Raw genomic sequence first — 18,757 nt, 5'->3', positions numbered from 1 at the left:
CGTTACATTCCATTCCAGAGCGCTCTCAGCGGCAGGCCGGTCGGTCAGTCGGGTAGTAGTGTAACAGTGTGTGAGAGTGTGTGATATGATATCGATGTCGAGCAACATCAAGTGAAAAGTCAGTTTCTCAGTTGAAATATTTGCGAAATAATCAAAAAGACAGCAGCACGATAAAACACTGGTATAGTAACTACAAATAGTACAAGCTCCTTTTATAGTTTATCGTGCATGATAACTGTGCAAAATTTAATTCGCTAACATTTTAATTTAGCACAAGGTTTTTCTCCATCGGCGGAATATAAGAATTGTGTTTATAGCACACAGGCACTTACTATATGCACATAATCTGTCCAAGTAAAATCTTAAAACATTAATTTTGAATGGTTATTTTAGTTCAAATACTACCATGGATACTTATAAATATTATTTTTTCTTGTCTAATCTTGCTCACTACGTGTAATAATTAATTTCACCAAAATATGATAGTTCTGCTATAGATAAATAACAATAATTCCTATGTACCGTCATTAAAGAACAATCCGTCATTTTACTTCCGACAGTTTGCCACACCCCGCGGCCATATTGGCCTGACAAGTGGATACCTCTAAGATAAAATTTCTTCAAAATGGAACAAATAACACCGAAAGAAGTGAAGATTCTGGAGAATCCAGAAGATATTCAGGAGAGGCGTGAACAAGTTTTGGGCAGATATGCTAATTTCAAAACGGAAGCTCGCAGTAAACGAGATAAGCTTGAGGACTCCCGTCGCTTTCAGGTGCAAAATAATTTCTATATTTTTTTATCCTGTATCTATGACATAAAATAGAATATATTTAGTTCACTCTTTTTCTTTATTAGTATTTCAAGCGAGATGCGGACGAACTCGAAGGTTGGATATATGAAAAATTGCAAGCTGCATCGGATGAGAGCTATAAAGATCCAACAAACCTGCAGGCAAAAATTCAAAAACATCAAGCTTTTGAAGCAGAGGTGGCTGCCCATTCGAATGCCATAGTGCTGCTCGATAATACAGGGTCTGAGATGATTGCTCAGCATCATTTTGCTAGTGATGTTATACGAAAACGATTAGGTAATTATATCTATAGTAGCATTTATAATATTCATATATGATTTTGATGACAATTTATTCCACAGAGGAGTTACATCGCCTATGGGATCTTTTACTAAGCCGATTGGCTGACAAGGGATTAAAGCTGCAACAGGCTTTAGTTTTGGTTCAGTTTATTCGTCATTGCGATGAAGTCATGTTCTGGATCCATGATAAAGAAGCATTTGTTACAACAGACGAATTTGGACATGATCTGGAACACGTTGAAGTTCTTCAAAGAAAATTTGATGAGTTTCAAAAAGATATGACAAGTCAAGAGTTCAGGGTAAACGAAGTCAACGATCAAGCTGACAAGCTTTTGCTTGATGGTCATCCAGAAAGAGACACCATTCTGAGAAGAAAAGAAGACCTGAATGAATCCTGGCAACGGTTGAAACAGCTAGCCATACTTCGCCAAGAGAAACTCTTTGGGGCTCACGAGATTCAAAGATTCAATCGTGACGCAGATGAGACAATGGCTTGGATTGCTGAAAAGGACGTAGTCCTTTCCTCAGACGATTTTGGTCGTGATTTGGCCAGCGTACAAACTCTTCAGAGAAAACACGAGGGAATCGAACGAGATCTAGCAGCCTTGGAGGACAAGGTCTATACCCTCGGAGGTGAAGCAGATCGTCTTGCTGCTATTCACCAAGCCGATCATTCCAGTCAGATTCAAGCGAAACGTGCTGAAATATTACAATCTTGGGAAAGTCTAGCAGCAAAAGCTAAGGAGCGTCGTCTTAAACTTGATGAATCTTACTATCTACATAGATTTTTGGCTGATTATCGAGATCTCGTCTCCTGGATGAACGACATGCGGGCCATAATCTCCGCTGATGAACTTGCCAAGGATGTGGCAGGTGCCGAAGCTCTGGTGGAAAGGCATCAAGAACACAAGGGGGAAATCGATGCTAGGGCAGACAGCTTTGATTCAACTGCGCTGGCTGGCAATAAATTACTCGAGAAGCAACATTATGCCGCGGAAGAAGTCGCCAGGAAACTCGACTCTCTTGCAGAAGACAAAGCATCGCTGTTATCTTTATGGGAGCAAAGACGCATTCTTTACGAGCAATGCATGGATCTTCAATTGTTCTATCGCGATACCGAGCAAGCAGATGCCTGGATGGCCAAGCAAGAAACTTTCTTGGCCAATGAGGATCTAGGCGATTCTTTGGATAGCGTGGAAGCACTAATCAAGAAGCACGAAGATTTTGATAAATCATTAGCGGCTCAAGAGGAGAAGATCAAAGTACTCGATGAATTTGCTGGTAAACTGATCGAGGGAGAACACTATGCCGCGGAAGACGTGGCTCAACGTAGGCAGCTGTTGCTCGAAAGAAGAGCAGTTCTTCTGGAAAAATCGGCACAGCGAAGACGTCGTTTGGAGGACGCTTACAAGCTGCAGCAATTTGAACGCGATTGCGATGAGACTAAAGGTTGGGTGAACGAGAAACTAAAGTTTGCTACGGACGATAGCTATTTGGATCCAACGAATCTCAATGGAAAAGTGCAGAAGCACCAGAATTTTGAACAGGAACTCAATGCGAATAAGACTCGAATGGAGGAAATGGTGGCAACCGGACAGGAATTGATCGAGAGCGATCATTATGCGAGTGATCGCATTCGTACTCGTTCGGACGAAATCATATCGCTATGGGAAAGCTTAGCTCAGGCTACGGAGAAGAAGGGTGCAAAACTACAGGAGGCTTCTCAGCAACAACAGTTCAATCGTACCGTGGAGGATATTGAGCTATGGTTGTCAGAGGTGGAAGGCCAACTAATGTCCGAAGATTATGGCAAAGATCTAACGAGTGTACAAAACCTGCAGAAAAAACATGCATTGCTGGAGGCTGACGTTGCTTCTCACGCTGATAGAATCGATGCAATTGCACAAGCTGGCGAACAGTTTGTCAAGTCAGGTCATTTTGACGCTGAGAACATTAAAGCTAAACAAGAGCAGTTGCAAGCACGCTATTCTGCTTTACAGCGTCCTATGAGCATACGCAAGCAACGTCTTCTCGATTCTCTTCAGGTCCAGCAATTGTTCAGGGACATCGAGGACGAAGAAGCCTGGATCCGCGAAAAAGAACCAGTGGCGGCATCCACAAATCGCGGCAGAGATTTGATTGGTGTGCAAAACCTGCAGAAGAAGCATCAAGCAGTTCTTGCAGAGATCAACAACCACGAGCCTCGCGTTGCTGCGGTTTGTCAAGCTGGCTCGTCGATGCTACAAGAAGGCCACTTTGCTGCGGACGAAATTCAACAACGTTTGTCAACTCTGGACACTCACTGGGGCGAATTGAAGGATAAGGCAAGAAAGCGCAAGAACGACTTGGACGATTCTTTGCAGGCCCATCAATACTTTGCAGACGCAAATGAAGCGGAATCGTGGATGAAGGAGAAAAGACCAATCGTAATGAATCCAGATTATGGAAAAGACGAGGATAGCTCTGAAGCCTTGTTGAAGAAGCACGAAGCACTCGTGAGCGATCTTGAAGCTTTTGCCAGCACCATCGGTGCACTTAAATCACAAGCCGAGTCGTGTCGTCAGCAAGAGACGCCTGCCATTGACATAACTGGCAAGGAATGCGTAGTAGCTCTGTACGATTACACCGAAAAATCACCAAGAGAAGTGTCGATGAAGAAGGGTGATACGCTTACTCTTCTTAATTCGAACAACAAAGATTGGTGGAAAGTCGAAGTGAATGATCGTCAAGGATTCGTGCCAGCCGCTTATGTGAAGCGCGTTGAGCCCGAAGCTGGTTTGAGTGCGTCTCAGCAGAATTTGGCCCGCGAGCAAAGCTCGATTGCCGCTCGTCAAGCCCAAATTCAAGCTCAGTACGATGATTTGTTACGTTTGGCACGCGAACGTCAGAATAAACTGAACGAAACAGCCAAGGCCTACGTATTGGTGAGAGAAGCAGCGGACTTAGCCACATGGATCAAAGATAAAGAAAACCATGCGCAAGTACAAGACGTTGGTGAAGATCTGGAGCAGGTGGAGGTTATGCAGAAGAAGTTTGACGACTTCCAGGCAGATTTGAAAGCGAATGAAGTCCGTTTGGCTGAAATGAATGAAATTGCTGTGCAGTTGGTGAGCCTTGGTCAAACAGAGGCTGCTTTGAAGATCAAGACACAGATACAGGACTTGAACGAACAATGGACGAGCCTACAGACACTAACAACGGAACGGGCCAATCAATTAGGTTCGGCTCACGAGGTACAACGATTCCATCGTGACGTTGACGAAACGAAGGATTGGATTCGCGAAAAGGATGCGGCTCTTAATAACGATGATCTAGGCAAGGATTTGCGCAGCGTGCAGGCACTGCAAAGAAAGCACGAAGGCCTGGAGCGGGACTTGGCAGCGCTGGGCGACAAGATCAAGCAGTTGGATGAGACTGCCAATCGGCTGATGCAATCTCATTCCGATACCGCTGAGCAAACTTATGCCAAACAGAAGGAAATAAATGAAGAATGGACTCAGCTGACCGCCAAAGCCAATAGTAGAAAAGAGAAATTGTTGGACTCTTATGATTTGCAAAGATTTCTCAGCGATTATCGTGATCTTATGGCTTGGATTAACTCGATGATGGGTCTCGTGGCCTCGGAAGAGCTCGCATCTGATGTCACCGGTGCTGAAGCACTACTCGAGCGTCATCAGGTTAGCATCTCTTATCATATTCATCTGAGCACTAGATTATCAGATATTCCAGATAGATATAAACGTCTTACAGTTGGTTGATAAAATATTTAAATTATAGAATCACAGAGCAGAGATAGATGCGCGATACGGAGTACTGCCTGAGGTATCAAATCGTTTGAGCATGCATTGAAATATATGCGATTCTTACCTTTTAGCAATTTATACAAATTAATTGTTTTGTATTTTCTTTATTTTTGCTGTTTATATGTCTTATATTAAGGATAAAGGAAAGAAAAGAAAGAAATATTTATACAGATTTGCGTTTTCCAAGCGATAATATTGCCTATTAACAAACGTATCATCAGGTTATAAGCAAAATTGCTGCTTCACGCTTATGTCGTACATGTGTATATCGCTGAGTGGATTGAAAATACGATTGTCTATTATATTGCAGGATTGATTTAAAGACTGTTTTGATACACGTGATTTGCATATGTTTTTCTAAAACGTAATAATTTTTGGTTTGCCTTTTCAGGAACATCGTATGGAAATCGATGCCAGAGCCGGCACATTCCAAGCCTTCGAATTATTTGGCCAGCAACTTCTGCAGTCAAATCACTATGCCAGCGTAGAGATTCAAGAGAAGCTCGAGTCAATGGCAGAAGCTCGTCAAGAGTTGGAGAAAGCATGGATTCAACGGCGGATGCAACTTGATCAAAATCTGGAATTACAGCTCTTCTGTAGAGACTGTGAGCAAGCGGAGAATTGGATGAGTGCCCGAGAGGCTTTCCTAAGCAACGCTGATACTGTTGATAGCAGTGATAACGTGGAAGCTCTTATTAAAAAACACGAAGACTTCGATAAAGCTATTAATGCTCACGAGGAGAAAATAGCGGCTTTGCAAACTTTAGCAGACCAGCTTATAGCTGCTGAGCACTATGCTGCAAAGCCTATCGATGACAGACGTTGCCAAGTACTCGATCGCTGGAGGCATTTGAAAGATGCCCTTATTGAGAAACGTTCCAAATTAGGCGAGTCTCAAACTTTGCAACAATTCTCTAGGGATGCCGATGAGATGGAGAATTGGATAGCCGAAAAACTGCAACTGGCTACAGAGGAAAATTACAAAGACCCGGCTAATATCCAATCCAAACATCAGAAACATCAAGCATTTGAAGCTGAGTTGGCTGCTAATGCGGATAGAATTCAATCTGTGCTAGCGATGGGCGGTAATCTAATTGAGAAACATCAATGCGCCGGTTCGGAGGATGCTGTTCAGAAGAGATTAGCGTCAATTGCGGATCAGTGGGAATACTTGACGCAGAAAACCACAGAAAAATCGATGAAGCTTAAGGAAGCTAATAAACAGCGCACTTATATTGCTGCTGTAAAGGATTTAGACTTTTGGCTGGGAGAAGTCGAAAGTCTTCTTACGTCGGAAGATGCAGGTAAGGATCTGGCATCTGTGCAAAATCTTATGAAGAAGCATCAGCTAGTCGAAGCGGATATACAAGCACACGAGGAGCGTATCAAAGATATGAATGCACAAGCAGACTCTCTGATCGAAAGCGGCCAATTTGATGCATCAGCTATACAAGAGAAGCGACAAACTATCAACGAACGATACGAAAGAATAACAAATTTGGCTGCACATAGACAGGCAAGATTGAACGAAGCTAATACCTTGCATCAATTCTTCCGCGATATCGCTGACGAAGAATCTTGGATCAAGGAAAAGAAATTGCTAGTAGGCTCCGACGATTATGGTCGTGATCTTACCGGTGTGCAAAATCTTAAAAAGAAACACAAACGCTTGGAAGCTGAACTTGGCAGTCACGAACCAGCGATTCAAGCTGTTCAAGAAGCCGGAGAGAAATTAATGGACGTTTCTAATCTGGGTGTTCCAGAAATCGAGCAGCGTTTGAAGCTTTTGAATCAAGCTTGGGCCGAGTTGAAGCAATTAGCAGCTAATAGGGGCCAGAAACTTGATGAATCTCTGACATATCAGCAATTCTTAGCAAAGGTTGAAGAGGAAGAAGCGTGGATTACAGAGAAGCAACAATTATTGTCTGTAGAGGATTATGGCGACACCATGGCAGCTGTTCAAGGCTTGTTAAAAAAACACGACGCTTTCGAGACTGACTTTGCAGCGCATGGAGAGCGCTGCAAGGACATTTGTGAAGCTGGTGAGGCGCTTATCAAAGCTGGCAATCATCGAGCTGATGCTATAAGCCAGAGATGTGCTCAATTGCGCAATAAGCTCGATCAATTAGGTGCACTTGCCATTCGAAGGAAAACGCGACTGAACGACAACTCTGCGTACCTTCAATTTATGTGGAAAGCAGATGTTGTTGAATCATGGATAGCCGACAAAGAAACTCACGTTCGTTCGGAAGAATTCGGCCGAGATTTATCAACCGTGCAAACATTGCTTACTAAACAGGAAACATTCGATGCCGGTCTTCATGCTTTTGAACATGAAGGCATACAAAATATTACTACTTTGAAGGAAATGCTCGTAGATTCTGGACACGAGCAAACGCCAAGTATCCAGAAACGTCATGCGGATGTGATCGCACGCTGGCAGAAACTTTTGGCTGATTCAGATGCTCGTAAGCAACGTCTGTTGAGGATGCAAGATCAGTTCAGGCAAATTGAGGAGCTTTATCTAACCTTTGCCAAAAAGGCTTCTGCTTTTAATTCTTGGTTCGAGAACGCCGAAGAAGATCTAACCGATCCTGTGCGTTGCAACAGTATCGAAGAGATCCGTGCACTTCGCGAAGCACATTCACAGTTCCAAGCGAGTCTTTCTTCCGCAGAGGCTGACTTCCAGGCACTTGCTGCTCTTGATCGTCAAATTAAGAGCTTCAATGTTGGACCAAATCCTTATACATGGTTTACTATGGAGGCTTTGGAGGATACATGGCGCAATTTGCAAAAAATCATTAAAGAACGAGATGTGGAATTGGCTAAGGAAGCCCAAAGGCAGGAAGAGAACGACAAACTGCGAAAAGAATTCGCCAAACATGCCAATGCATTCCATCAGTGGTTGGCCGAAACTCGGTATGTTTAAAAGTTATAGTTTTTTTAATAAACAAATTATTAACAATTTAAATAGTGTGCTTTGATTAATAATTACTATTCTCGTTTCAGAACATCTATGATGGAAGGATCAGGTTCGCTTGAACAGCAATTAGAAGCTACAAAAGTTAGTATTAAATATTCCTGTTAATATAATTATAATTTAAGTTACAGAAATTAACAAGGAAAATATATTTATTTTCTGTACAGAGAAAAACTCAGGAAGTACGTGCACGCCGGCAGGATCTTAAGAAAATAGAAGATTTAGGCGCTATTCTGGAAGAGCATTTGATCCTGGATAATCGATATACAGAACATAGCACGGTAGGATTGGCCCAACAATGGGATCAATTGGATCAGCTTGGAATGAGGATGCAGCACAACCTGGAACAACAAATACAAGCACGAAACCAATCGGGCGTATCGGAAGACGCGCTTAAAGAATTTTCAATGATGTTTAAGCACTTTGATAAAGATAAGAGCGGGCGTTTGAATCACCAGGAATTCAAGTCATGCTTACGTGCACTTGGTTATGATTTACCCATGGTGGAGGAAGGCCAGCCAGATCCTGAATTTGAAAATATTTTAGGTATTATATATTTCTCTTTATTAAGTGATTATACATTTGTTAATAAATTGAACATTGCTGTTGCAGATATAGTAGATCCAAATAGGGATGGTTATGTATCTCTACAGGAATACATGGCGTTTATGATAAGCAAAGAAACGGAAAACGTTCAAAGCTCCGAAGAGATCGAAAACGCTTTTCACGCTATTACTGCTTCAGATCGGCCATACGTTACGAAAGAAGAATTATATGCGGTTTGTATTCCATATCATTAATGCAATTTAAAATTTTTATCAACTTTTATGACATCTTTTAATTTTATCTTAATTTCAGAATCTTACTAAAGAAATGGCTGATTATTGCGTAACACGTATGAAGCCCTACGTTGATCCAAAAACGGAACGTCCAATCACCGGAGCTTTAGATTATATAGAATTTACTCGTACGCTTTTCCAAAATTAAATTTTTTTGCTTTTAACTTAAGCTTATTCGATATATAGCAGAAGATAAAATGCTCTTGTTGCATCCAGTAGAAGCCAATAAGTTTTAACTCTGTTTTCATGAATATGTTTTTACTTTTCTGTAGTATTTACATATATGCATTACTTACACGTGCAAAGGCAAGCTATTATTCTTTAAAAATATTTACGATTTAAGAGTTATTTGATGCTTTTATTTATATCTGGATTTGGTCATTAGGCAGATCAATAAATATATTGTTCATACAATCAACATTTTTGTTTTAATAATGCCATGTTTTATTATCACAGTTATGTAAATTTACAGTCTTCACTATTTTTATTATATAGCATAAAGTTATACTTAAAAAACTTATGACTTGGAAAGAGCGCCAATTTAAAACTCCATAATTCTTATTCAGACTATTTTCTTTCTTACTAAATTGTTTTTTTGTTTTACGTTTTATTTCAAAAGTCTCCCATAAACTATGAAATCACTAGTTTGACTGATATATACAAATAAATGATCTATTCTCGAATATTCTAACATTTCCTTGCTTTTTGCCTTTAGTTTTGGATCATCTTGGTGTGAATAAGTCAATTGCTTTTGGTTTAATAAACTTTACAAATAAAAATTTGATTAGATTTTTCAATAAAAAAATAAAAAATAATTAAGATTATATTAATCACAGTATTTACTCAGATTTGTTTCTTAGCTTCCAGTTTCTTTTTAAGCTTTGGCACGTCTACCTCTCCAGTTATAATGATATCCAAAGTAATTAATTCTGGTCAAATCTTGTCTAAAAATCCTTTTACTTCTGCGTCGCGCCTTCAAAATTTAGTTTGGAAAGAATTACTTCAAGAGCGTTAAAATTTACTTCTTCGCTACCTGGCTGGCACTTTAATCCAGCTTAAACAAGGCATGTGGAACCGGGCTTAAGTAAAAGCTCCCTTACTACAGTTTACGTGACATATACTATAGCATTTAAGGGTCTCTTAGTTAAGGAACGTTTCTACCTCTGAATACGGCCAATAATATTTTAGCCCGAATGGATTAATTTTTAAATATTTCCAATAATCCTGAGACAGTAGCGCCATCATTTCACCTGCAACTGTCAGAAGAAACACGCGGGAAAATTTATGCTTAATTCTACAAAAATTAACAATGCAGTTATTAGTGGAAAATAGATAAAAATTATTGCAGATAAATGTAGACAATTTTAAACTACCTTGTGGACAGTACTTGCAAGGTTTTTCTAATAACGTAAGAATGTGGCGGCAAACAATTAGTCTGTGATTGGTGCAATAACTTCGCGCCAAATTTTCTGCTTTTAGAAGCCAATAGCAAAAAATTACGTTATCAATTTAAGTCGTAACTCGTAACTTGGAGTTGGAGTTGGAGAGTGGAATCGTGCGACGTGCAATCGTTAAAAGACGGTTTCAGTATTAAACGTTCTCGACGCAAATTGCCCAAGTAATAGTTTTTACTGTATTAAGTGTAATAGATATTTCAGTTTCATATCAACATTTTTAAAGTCAATTTATCAAGATGCCGCTAAACGTTTCAAGCAAAGAAAATATTCGCAAACATTCAGATGCCATTACATTAAAAGATACTGTAAGTATTCTAGAACGTTTAAATTTTTATAAATTAAGATACGTAGCTAATTATTTTATTATTATTAAAGATATTTTTATGTGGGGAGGATAAATAAACGATATTAACCAACTAATACAATAAAGTATTTAAATTTTTCATACAGTAAATGAACAAAGTAATAATATATTTTTTATACAATTTTACATTACAAAAGGTCCAATATTTATGCAATATTTCTTTGAAAAAAAAAGAAACACCATCTGCAGCAATATTATAATTACTAGGATTATTGAGTTTCAGATTTTAAGAAACGTTTTAAAAATAATTTTAATGTTGCAAAATTTGTTTTAGACATCGCCTAAAAAGTTGTGCATTTCACCTGCCAGGATCCAGGAATTAAGTCTTTCAATATCAAAAGACACCAAGGAAGGGGTAAGATTTTCTTTATATTAACTTTTCAAAAATTGGAATTATAAAATTAGTATTTATGCTTTTTTAGTTATTATATAGCTTAAAATTTACTTTTGTTAATATAAATTAAATAGAATTAAATAAAAGTAAAACATTTCAATTATATTTATTTTAGCTGGCCAAAACAAAAGCAGTAAAAAAAGTACAGTTTGACAGTAAAGAATACGACCCTCAATTGGAGCCTTTGCTCAAAGAAAATCCAAAGAGATTTGTAGTTTTTCCTATCGAATGGGACGACATTTGGAAGATGTATAAAAAAGCAGAAGCATCTTTTTGGACCGTAGAAGAAGTAGATCTCTCTAAGGTAAATAAGTTTAATAATATATATTTATATTAAAAAGTTTTTTGATATTAAAAGTTATGAATTACATACAAAAATTGTAAACAATAAACCAGAATATATGTTTAATTTATTAAATAGGATTTATATAAAATTAATTAAATGTTTTTATAGGATATGGCTGACTGGGCTCGGCTTAATGATGACGAAAGAAAATTTATTTTGCATGTTCTTGCTTTTTTTGCTGCTTCTGATGGCATTGTAAATGAAAATCTAGTTGAACGTTTTAGTCAAGAAGTTCAAGTAACAGAAGCACGTTGTTTCTATGGTTTTCAAGTAGCTATGGAAAACGTACACTCAGAAATGTACTCTTTGCTCATAGAAACATATATATCAGATCGAAATCAAAGAGATTTTTTGTTTAATGCAATCCAAAATCTTCCATGTGTGGCTAAGAAAGCTAATTGGGCTTTAAATTGGATAGGTAATGACACTGCCACTTTTGGGGAACGTGTTGTTGCATTTGCTGCTGTAGAGGGCATCTTTTTCAGTGGTAGTTTTGCAGCAATCTTCTGGCTAAAAAAAAGGGGCTTAATGCCAGGACTTACATTCAGTAATGAATTAATATCTAGAGACGAGGTAACACCAATACTTCTTATGTTAAATTTTGTATATACTATTATCTATAGAACTAAGATTAATTTTATTTGTAGGGATTACACTGCGATTTTGCATGTTTAATGTTTAAGCACATTGTACAGAAGCCAACTCAAGATCGTGTTACATCTATTATTAAGGATGCAGTACAAATTGAACAAGAATTCTTAACAGATGCACTACCAGTTAATATGATAGGCATGAACTGCAGACTTATGCGTCAATATATTGAATTTGTAGCAGACAGATTACTTTTTGACTTAGGGTTTCCAAAGGTAAGCCTTTTTATATAATTTACTTTAATTTTTGCAAGATTATGTCTAATCCAAATATTGTTACATTGCAGGTTTATAATTCGGAAAACCCATTTGATTTTATGGAACAAATATCTCTGGAAGGAAAAACTAATTTCTTTGAAAAGAAAGTTGGAGAGTACCAGAAATATGGAATAATGCCGGAGAAAGGTAGACCTACATTTAACAAAGGAGCAGAATTTTAATATTATGCTGTATATTTTGCTGAAATAGAATTTTGTACAAATATTTTAAAGCCACGGATTAGCAAATTAATTGACAAATGAAATTATATTTTATCACTTTGAAAGCAACATAACATGAAAAAGAATCACGTGTTCAACTATTATGCCAAAGTATAGGTAATGTTAAATTATTATTCCGATCTTTTTATAGTTGATACATATAACTCTTTCTGAAATATAGAATTATCTAAAAATAATAAGTTAAAGAATAAATACAAACCAAGTATATTTGAAGAAATTGTGGTGAATATTGACTATATATATTAATATAAAAACAACGTATCACCTACTTTCAGGAGAATCAAAATAACATTTCTTACATTATTTATTATGCGTGTACACAAAACCTGATCATTATAAATGACATAAAATAATTTGTTTATAAACATTTGTAAGCTCAACTAACAATAACTAAAATTATATTTTTAACCAACTGAAAAGTATTGTGTATTAACAACAAAAATTATATATATACATAGTATAAGACAGTTAAATGAATTTAAAGTTATCTGTTAGAACTATAAAATTGGTGTTTCATTATTATTAAATTTGTTTGTATCAGCAGTTTATGACAATATGTATTATAAAATTTAAAATTTAAATACTAGATTATAAAATTGATAATTACCAATTTTTATGATATCAATAAATTTATTTACAATATGAATAAATGATAGATGCTTTCTTTATTTCAAGTAAGATAATTATTCAGGGTTGTTCAGATAAAACGAATCAGGCCATGGAAATAAAATGCCGCTTCGTACCTAGAAGAGATAGCAATTTTTGCTATAAGACCTTTTTAAACGCAAATCAAAAGACGCTTCAAAAAGGCATTATAGCAAAAATTGCTATCTCTTCTAGGTACGAAGTTATGCAGCATTTTATTTCCATGATCTGATTCATTTTATCTGAACAGCCCTGTATATACACAGGGTGTTTCGTGTAAGACGCCCCGGGCACAGCATGGATACAAAAAATGACACATATCTCATAATTAAAGAGATACGCGTTATTTTGTATCCATGCTCTGGGACATTTACGTGAAACACCTTGTGTATATGTATATATATATATTTTTTTAAATAAAGGATACATGTACATTTTTATATTATATAACTGACATATAACAATTATTCTCGTTATTGTAACTAAAAATTTGTTATCATTATTTTGCCAAATTGAAACCAATGCTTAAGCATTTAAGGTATTCTTGATGATACTTCGAATTATCAGCTAGCCGATTGTATGGTAGCTATGCTGACTCTCATCAATAAAATATCTCTTTGCTTTTATAAAGTTAAAAAAAAAAATAGAAAAATTGAAAGAATGGAAAAGATTTTTAATAATATTTACAATTTAAGAGTTAACTGATGCTTTTATTTATATCTAGGAATGGTCATTATGCAGATCAATAAATATATTGTTCATAGAACCAACATTTTTGTTTCAATAATACTTTATTATATTATAACAATTGTGTAAAATTAGTTTTTATTATTTTTATTGTACAGTATAAAATTATATTTACAAAACTTTTATGACTTGGGAAGGAACCTATTTAAAACTCCATAGTTCTTATTCTGACTATTTTCGTTCTTTCTGAATAATTCTTCTTTTGTTTTGCGCTTTATTTCAATAGTTTCCTGCAAAGTATGAAATCATTAGGTTGATTGATATATACAAACAACTGATCTACTCTTGAATATTGTAACTTTTTCTTACTTTTCGCTGTAACTCCTTTAATATCTTTTTAGTTTTTATTACTTTAGCAGTACCTCCCTTGCCTTTTGCTTTGGATCTTCTTGGCTTGAAGTCAATTGCTTTTGGTTTAATGAACTTTAAAAATAAAAATTGAATTAAATCCTTCAGTAAGAAATAGAAAATGATTAAAAATATACAATTTAATATTTACTAGCAGTTGTTTCTTAGCTTCCACTTTTTCTTTAAGCTTTGGGACGTCAACCTCACCAATTGTTGTAGTGTCCAAAGTAATTAATTCTGGTTGAATTTTGTCTAAAAGTGCTTTTACTTCTGCTTCACGTCTTTGCGACTTACTTTGGTAAGGATTTGCTTCAAGAGCATCAAAGTTTGCTTCTCCACTACCTGGTACTAAAAGTGATGTAAAACCTTTTGTAGTACATACACCCATAACATCTTCATATGGACAAAATTGTATATCACTGACACTCCAATTTGTCCTCTCACGTAAATATGGTTTAATTTCACTTCCAGTATCTCTGTAACAAATAATATTATATTATGATTTCTTACAATATATTTATAATTACTACAGTAAAAAATATACCTATAAACTTCTATCACATTTTCCATTGATATTCCTAATAAACCTTGTTGACTATAAGATAAATGATTAGCTGGTGAGCGGAGGGTGTTATGATGAATTGGTCCAGCCAGTTGCCTTATGTCCCAAATTTTTAAGGTACGGTCTGGACAGCTTGTGGCCATGTAAGTTCCATGTGGGTGAACTGTACAGGATAAAATACCTTGTCGATGACATAACATTTTAGCCAGGGGTTCTTGGACAGTTGGAGACCACATAGACACAACTCCTTTTGAGTTTCCAATACAAAGAACTGCATTTTCTGGATTCTGTGTCATCACCTAATTATGTCAACAACATCTGAGTAAGTTTATGCCTTTTAACTTTTTTTAATGAGACTAAAATATATTAAAGAGAGATTCTTACCAAAATTTTGCCAAGATTTGAGTTGTAGCGTGAAATAAGTTTACCTATAGATACATCCAGCCAAGACAGCCATCCATCATAAGAGCCACTTGCAAGTAAAAAGTGATATGGCAAAAATTCTAGTCGTATCACATTATTCATTCTTTTAAGGCAATGAAGCTCAATACCCTGATTATCATATATGTAAACCCATTTTTTTTGTGCGACAGCAAACATTGTTTCCAGATGCAACCATGATACATCATACACAGATTCCATTACATTCATTTCACATGCCAATTTTTTGGTTACCCAGTCAAAAGCTGCCACATGACCTTTTTTTCCACCAATTAATAAATGTCTTCCATTACGGGTATATCTCATACAATAGGGGCCAAAATCAAGGTTCAATGTGAAATGTTTTGCAGCACTTATCATATCAATATTTGCTACTATATCTTTTTGCTTAAACTGGGTTGTAGTTTCACCAGGATCCGCAAATAGACAGCCATGATCTTCTGTCAAAAGTACTTCGGCATGTGCAGTTTGCTCTGCTGTATCCTTTATTCTGTTTTCTTTGACATTTAACAGCCTTGCCAATTCCGCCATTTCGAATTATGTTACGCTGTTAAGTGGAATAAGTGGTTATCTTCTTTGACTACTTCCTGGCGACTGCTGGCGACTTCTTGGCCACCATCAGCCACCATCTTGAATGTAGGTAGACCGTAGATAGGGTGCGTTCACGGAGACGCTATTTAGCGCAATTTGTGCTACTGCGCAGAGAAAATTGCCTATTATGGGTGCGTTCACGGAGACGCTATTTAGCGCTATTTGTGCTACTGCGCAGAGAAAATTGCCTATTATATGTATGTATGTGTATGTGCGCAATAGCGTTGATAGCGTCTCCGTGAACGCACCCATTGTTGTTTGTCTGGCCGTGTTCTAGAATTCACTACCAGTTCACTACTACGAATTTTATCATCTTCTATTGACAAATCGCGAATTCGGGTACCTGCACTAATGTGCTCTGAGTATATCTTTATCTTCTGCTTTCACATTAATAAAAGCAAGAAAGAGATGCACAGGATGCACTCAGGTCTTGCTGCTCTCACTCTCAGTGTGCACTGTGCAGTACTGTGCACTAGTGCAGGTCCCCGAATTCACGAAAAGATAATGATGTTCGAAGTACTGACAGTGATTTCTGGAACACGACTGTTATATCTAGGATAGGTTTTTAGAGAAGCATTCTTTTTACACTAAATAAATTATTTAACCAATTGTTATTGCTATCTTTATTTTTATATCTGCTTCCAGAATCTATACATTACATTTTAATTTTTATCGAATTGTTGCAATAGTCGAGTACCTGCGCTATTTAAATGTTAATTCGAAAGAAAATGGAACATTTATGATGCATTCATAGATTATCTTTATGCATTTTATTGTTCTTGACTTCCTTAAAACGATATCTACTCTAGCTTATCGTAAAAACCTTGAGTTATTCTTTGACCTGTTTATCTATGCAAGAAGATACGTCATACGCTGTATAATAATTTGTTATTGTTCCTTATAGTTCTATATTATAATATCATTGTATATTTTAATAGGAACTTATACAGTACGTGCGGTGCGATAATCAGAGCTGGAAAAACACTGAAAGGAGAGTGATATATCCAGATATATCCATCAGATTCACATATATATAGAAGAGGAAAAAATATAGGAGTTTTTAAAAGAACTTAAAACTTATTAATAGATCCATTGTTATTTAAAAAATATAATGGCAATCAATGCTGCAAGAGCTTTAGTAAAACCTGCAAGAACTGCTCTATTAATATGTGATTTGCAGGACAAATTTTCAACAGCCATTCATGAATTTAACAGTATTGTACAAAATTCAATCAGACTGGTTAGTTTTTTAGAATATTTTTTTGTTATTAATGAGTAATATTATTATTTTTAAACCCTTAATTAAAATTATACTTTTTAACTTTATAGATGAATGCATTAAATATTTTGAAGGTTCCAATGTTGGTTACAGAACATAATCCAAAATCTCTGGGAAAAACAGTTCCAGAACTAGATATTTCTTCAGCAATGTTATTTTCTAAAACATCATTTAGTATGTTTACTCCTGAAGTACGTTAAATAATTATATTGTAGAATAAATTTTTTTTATAACTTAGTTACATAATTATTTGGCTTCCAGGTGGAAAATGCCATCTCTACAATATGTAATGGCTCTAAACCTGAATCTATAATATTGTTAGGAATCGAAGCTCATGTTTGCGTGGAAAATACTGCAATTGATTTGAGAAGACATGGTTTTGAAGTACACAATGTTGCAGATTGCATGTCATCCAGAACACAAGAAAACAGATTACTAGCATTACAGGTAATTCTAATGTACTGAGTAAACCTGATTAATACATTTATTAATTTAATATTTAATACTATAGAGAATGCAACAAATGGGATGTCAGACAACTACGGTTGAAAATATTCTTTTTAAATTGATGGGTGATTGTACTCATAAAGAGTTCAAAAATGTTCTAAATATTATCAAAACACCGTCTATTCCTACAGGACTTGTTTAAAGGTTTAAAAAGTAAATTAAGAGTTGGATAAAGCTTAGTGCCATGTATAAAACCATATAGTTAATTCAGAATATTTTGCTAAAACGTGTAGTCTTTTAAGTATAAGAAATAATACAAATTTTATTTTTGATAAATATACATTCTTCAAATGCAAGTACAATTAAATAAAATATAAAAAAATATTTAGTTTGTTCCCGTTGAGCCAAATCCACCATCCCCTCTAACAGTTGTACTTAAGTTTTCAACTTCTATCAGGTCAGGATAAACTATTTGTTCACAGATCAACTGAGCAATTCGGTCACCTCTTTTCACTTGAAAATCTTGATTACTATGGTTAAATAACACAACCCCTACATTTCCTCTATAATAATTGAATTGGTTAGATCCTAAAATAAAATTAACTATTAAAAATCATAAAATATACCTATAATCGGCATCTATCACTCCAGCTCCAACATCCAGGTGATTTTTCCATGCTAATCCAGAACGGGGTGCTACTCTGCCATAAGTACCATGGGGTACTTCAATTTGCAAATCAGTTTTTGCTAATTCTTTACCATGTGCAGGCACAACATAGTCGTAAGCGCTATTAATACATATTATAATGATCAGATTTACCTTTGAAATAAATTTTATGAATACTTAAAGAAGACATTACCTTCTTAAATCATAACCAGCAGCAAGAGCTGAACCTTTCTGCGGTGCGAAAGCCTGATCAGTTAATTTTGCGAATTTAAGAAAACTTGCGCTTACACCGTTTGCCATATTTAATACAGAATTTAAATTGTTTAATTAAATATTATATTGAAAATTGAGTTGAGTTTAAATATAAGGAAACTGAAAAGATAAGACACAAAAAACCTTCCGGCAACGGCAATAAAGGATACAAATAGTATAATAGCGGGAAATACTTAGCAAATGCGTGATTGGTCTAGTTTGTCGGCGATAGTGGAATTAGCTCTATTGGAGGGAAATTTGAACTACGAAGGAAAATTAGCATACTTGTCCAATTAATTATATTTTTTGCAAATACCTTATTATCGTTAATGAATATATAATTTATAATA

General features: G+C 35.9%; 5 protein-coding genes across 7 annotated transcripts; 3 read left to right on the top strand and 2 right to left on the bottom strand.

The window, feature by feature from the left end:
* Nucleotides 1–42: 42 nt before the first annotated feature.
* Nucleotides 43–9,135, top strand: alpha-Spec (alpha spectrin). 2 transcript variants are annotated; one of them, XM_066739085.1, is made up of 10 exons: nt 43–181; nt 561–775; nt 859–1,090; nt 1,156–4,772; nt 4,873–4,917; nt 5,290–7,817; nt 7,908–7,962; nt 8,046–8,424; nt 8,491–8,657; nt 8,737–9,135. In XM_066739085.1, the coding sequence occupies exons 2-10, from the start codon at nt 626–628 to the stop codon at nt 8,863–8,865; spliced, it is 7,302 nt and encodes a 2,433-aa protein (XP_066595182.1). In that variant the 5' UTR covers nt 43–181; nt 561–625; the 3' UTR covers nt 8,866–9,135. The 2 variants fall into 2 exon arrangements, with proteins under 2 accessions (XP_066595182.1, XP_066595183.1); XM_066739086.1 differs by lacking the exon at nt 4,873–4,917.
* A 1,124-nt stretch (nt 9,136–10,259) lies between these two features.
* RnrS (ribonucleoside-diphosphate reductase subunit M2) lies at nt 10,260–13,759 on the top strand. Its single transcript, XM_066738880.1, has 6 exons — nt 10,260–10,479; nt 10,813–10,893; nt 11,048–11,236; nt 11,387–11,851; nt 11,926–12,144; nt 12,216–13,759. Exons 1-6 carry the CDS (start codon nt 10,411–10,413, stop codon nt 12,366–12,368), a joined length of 1,176 nt encoding a protein of 391 aa, XP_066594977.1. The 5' UTR covers nt 10,260–10,410; the 3' UTR covers nt 12,369–13,759.
* An 86-nt stretch (nt 13,760–13,845) lies between these two features.
* Nucleotides 13,846–15,876, bottom strand: LOC136780495 (WD repeat-containing protein 46). Its single transcript, XM_066738879.1, has 5 exons — nt 15,115–15,876; nt 14,713–15,029; nt 14,320–14,644; nt 14,130–14,243; nt 13,846–14,050 (listed from the first exon to the last, which is right to left on the bottom strand). The coding sequence occupies exons 1-5, from the start codon at nt 15,700–15,702 to the stop codon at nt 13,943–13,945; spliced, it is 1,452 nt and encodes a 483-aa protein (XP_066594976.1). The 5' UTR covers nt 15,703–15,876; the 3' UTR covers nt 13,846–13,942.
* A 239-nt stretch (nt 15,877–16,115) lies between these two features.
* Nucleotides 16,116–17,872, top strand: LOC136780497 (isochorismatase domain-containing protein 2-like). Of its 2 annotated transcripts, none has more exons than XM_066738883.1 (5): nt 16,116–16,323; nt 16,701–17,002; nt 17,092–17,232; nt 17,303–17,488; nt 17,553–17,872. In XM_066738883.1, the coding sequence occupies exons 2-5, from the start codon at nt 16,874–16,876 to the stop codon at nt 17,688–17,690; spliced, it is 594 nt and encodes a 197-aa protein (XP_066594980.1). In that variant the 5' UTR covers nt 16,116–16,323; nt 16,701–16,873; the 3' UTR covers nt 17,691–17,872. The 2 variants fall into 2 exon arrangements, with proteins under 2 accessions (XP_066594980.1, XP_066594978.1); XM_066738881.1 differs by having other exon boundaries at nt 16,195–16,323; nt 16,408–17,002.
* Nucleotides 17,865–18,590, bottom strand: dUTPase (Deoxyuridine triphosphatase). Its single transcript, XM_066738884.1, has 3 exons — nt 18,349–18,590; nt 18,115–18,276; nt 17,865–18,051 (listed from the first exon to the last, which is right to left on the bottom strand). Exons 1-3 carry the CDS (start codon nt 18,453–18,455, stop codon nt 17,874–17,876), a joined length of 447 nt encoding a protein of 148 aa, XP_066594981.1. The 5' UTR covers nt 18,456–18,590; the 3' UTR covers nt 17,865–17,873.
* Between the last annotated feature and the right edge of the window lie 167 nt (nt 18,591–18,757).

The sequence above is a fragment of the Prorops nasuta genome, unplaced genomic scaffold (assembly GCF_024137725.1).
Source record: "Prorops nasuta isolate Cenicafe-Biocafe unplaced genomic scaffold, Cenicafe_Pnas_1.2 PNAS00019, whole genome shotgun sequence".
NCBI classification, from domain to species: domain Eukaryota; kingdom Metazoa; phylum Arthropoda; class Insecta; order Hymenoptera; family Bethylidae; genus Prorops; species Prorops nasuta.
The sequence above is the reverse complement of the archived record's forward strand: the minus strand, read 5'-3'. Positions and strand labels throughout refer to the sequence as shown.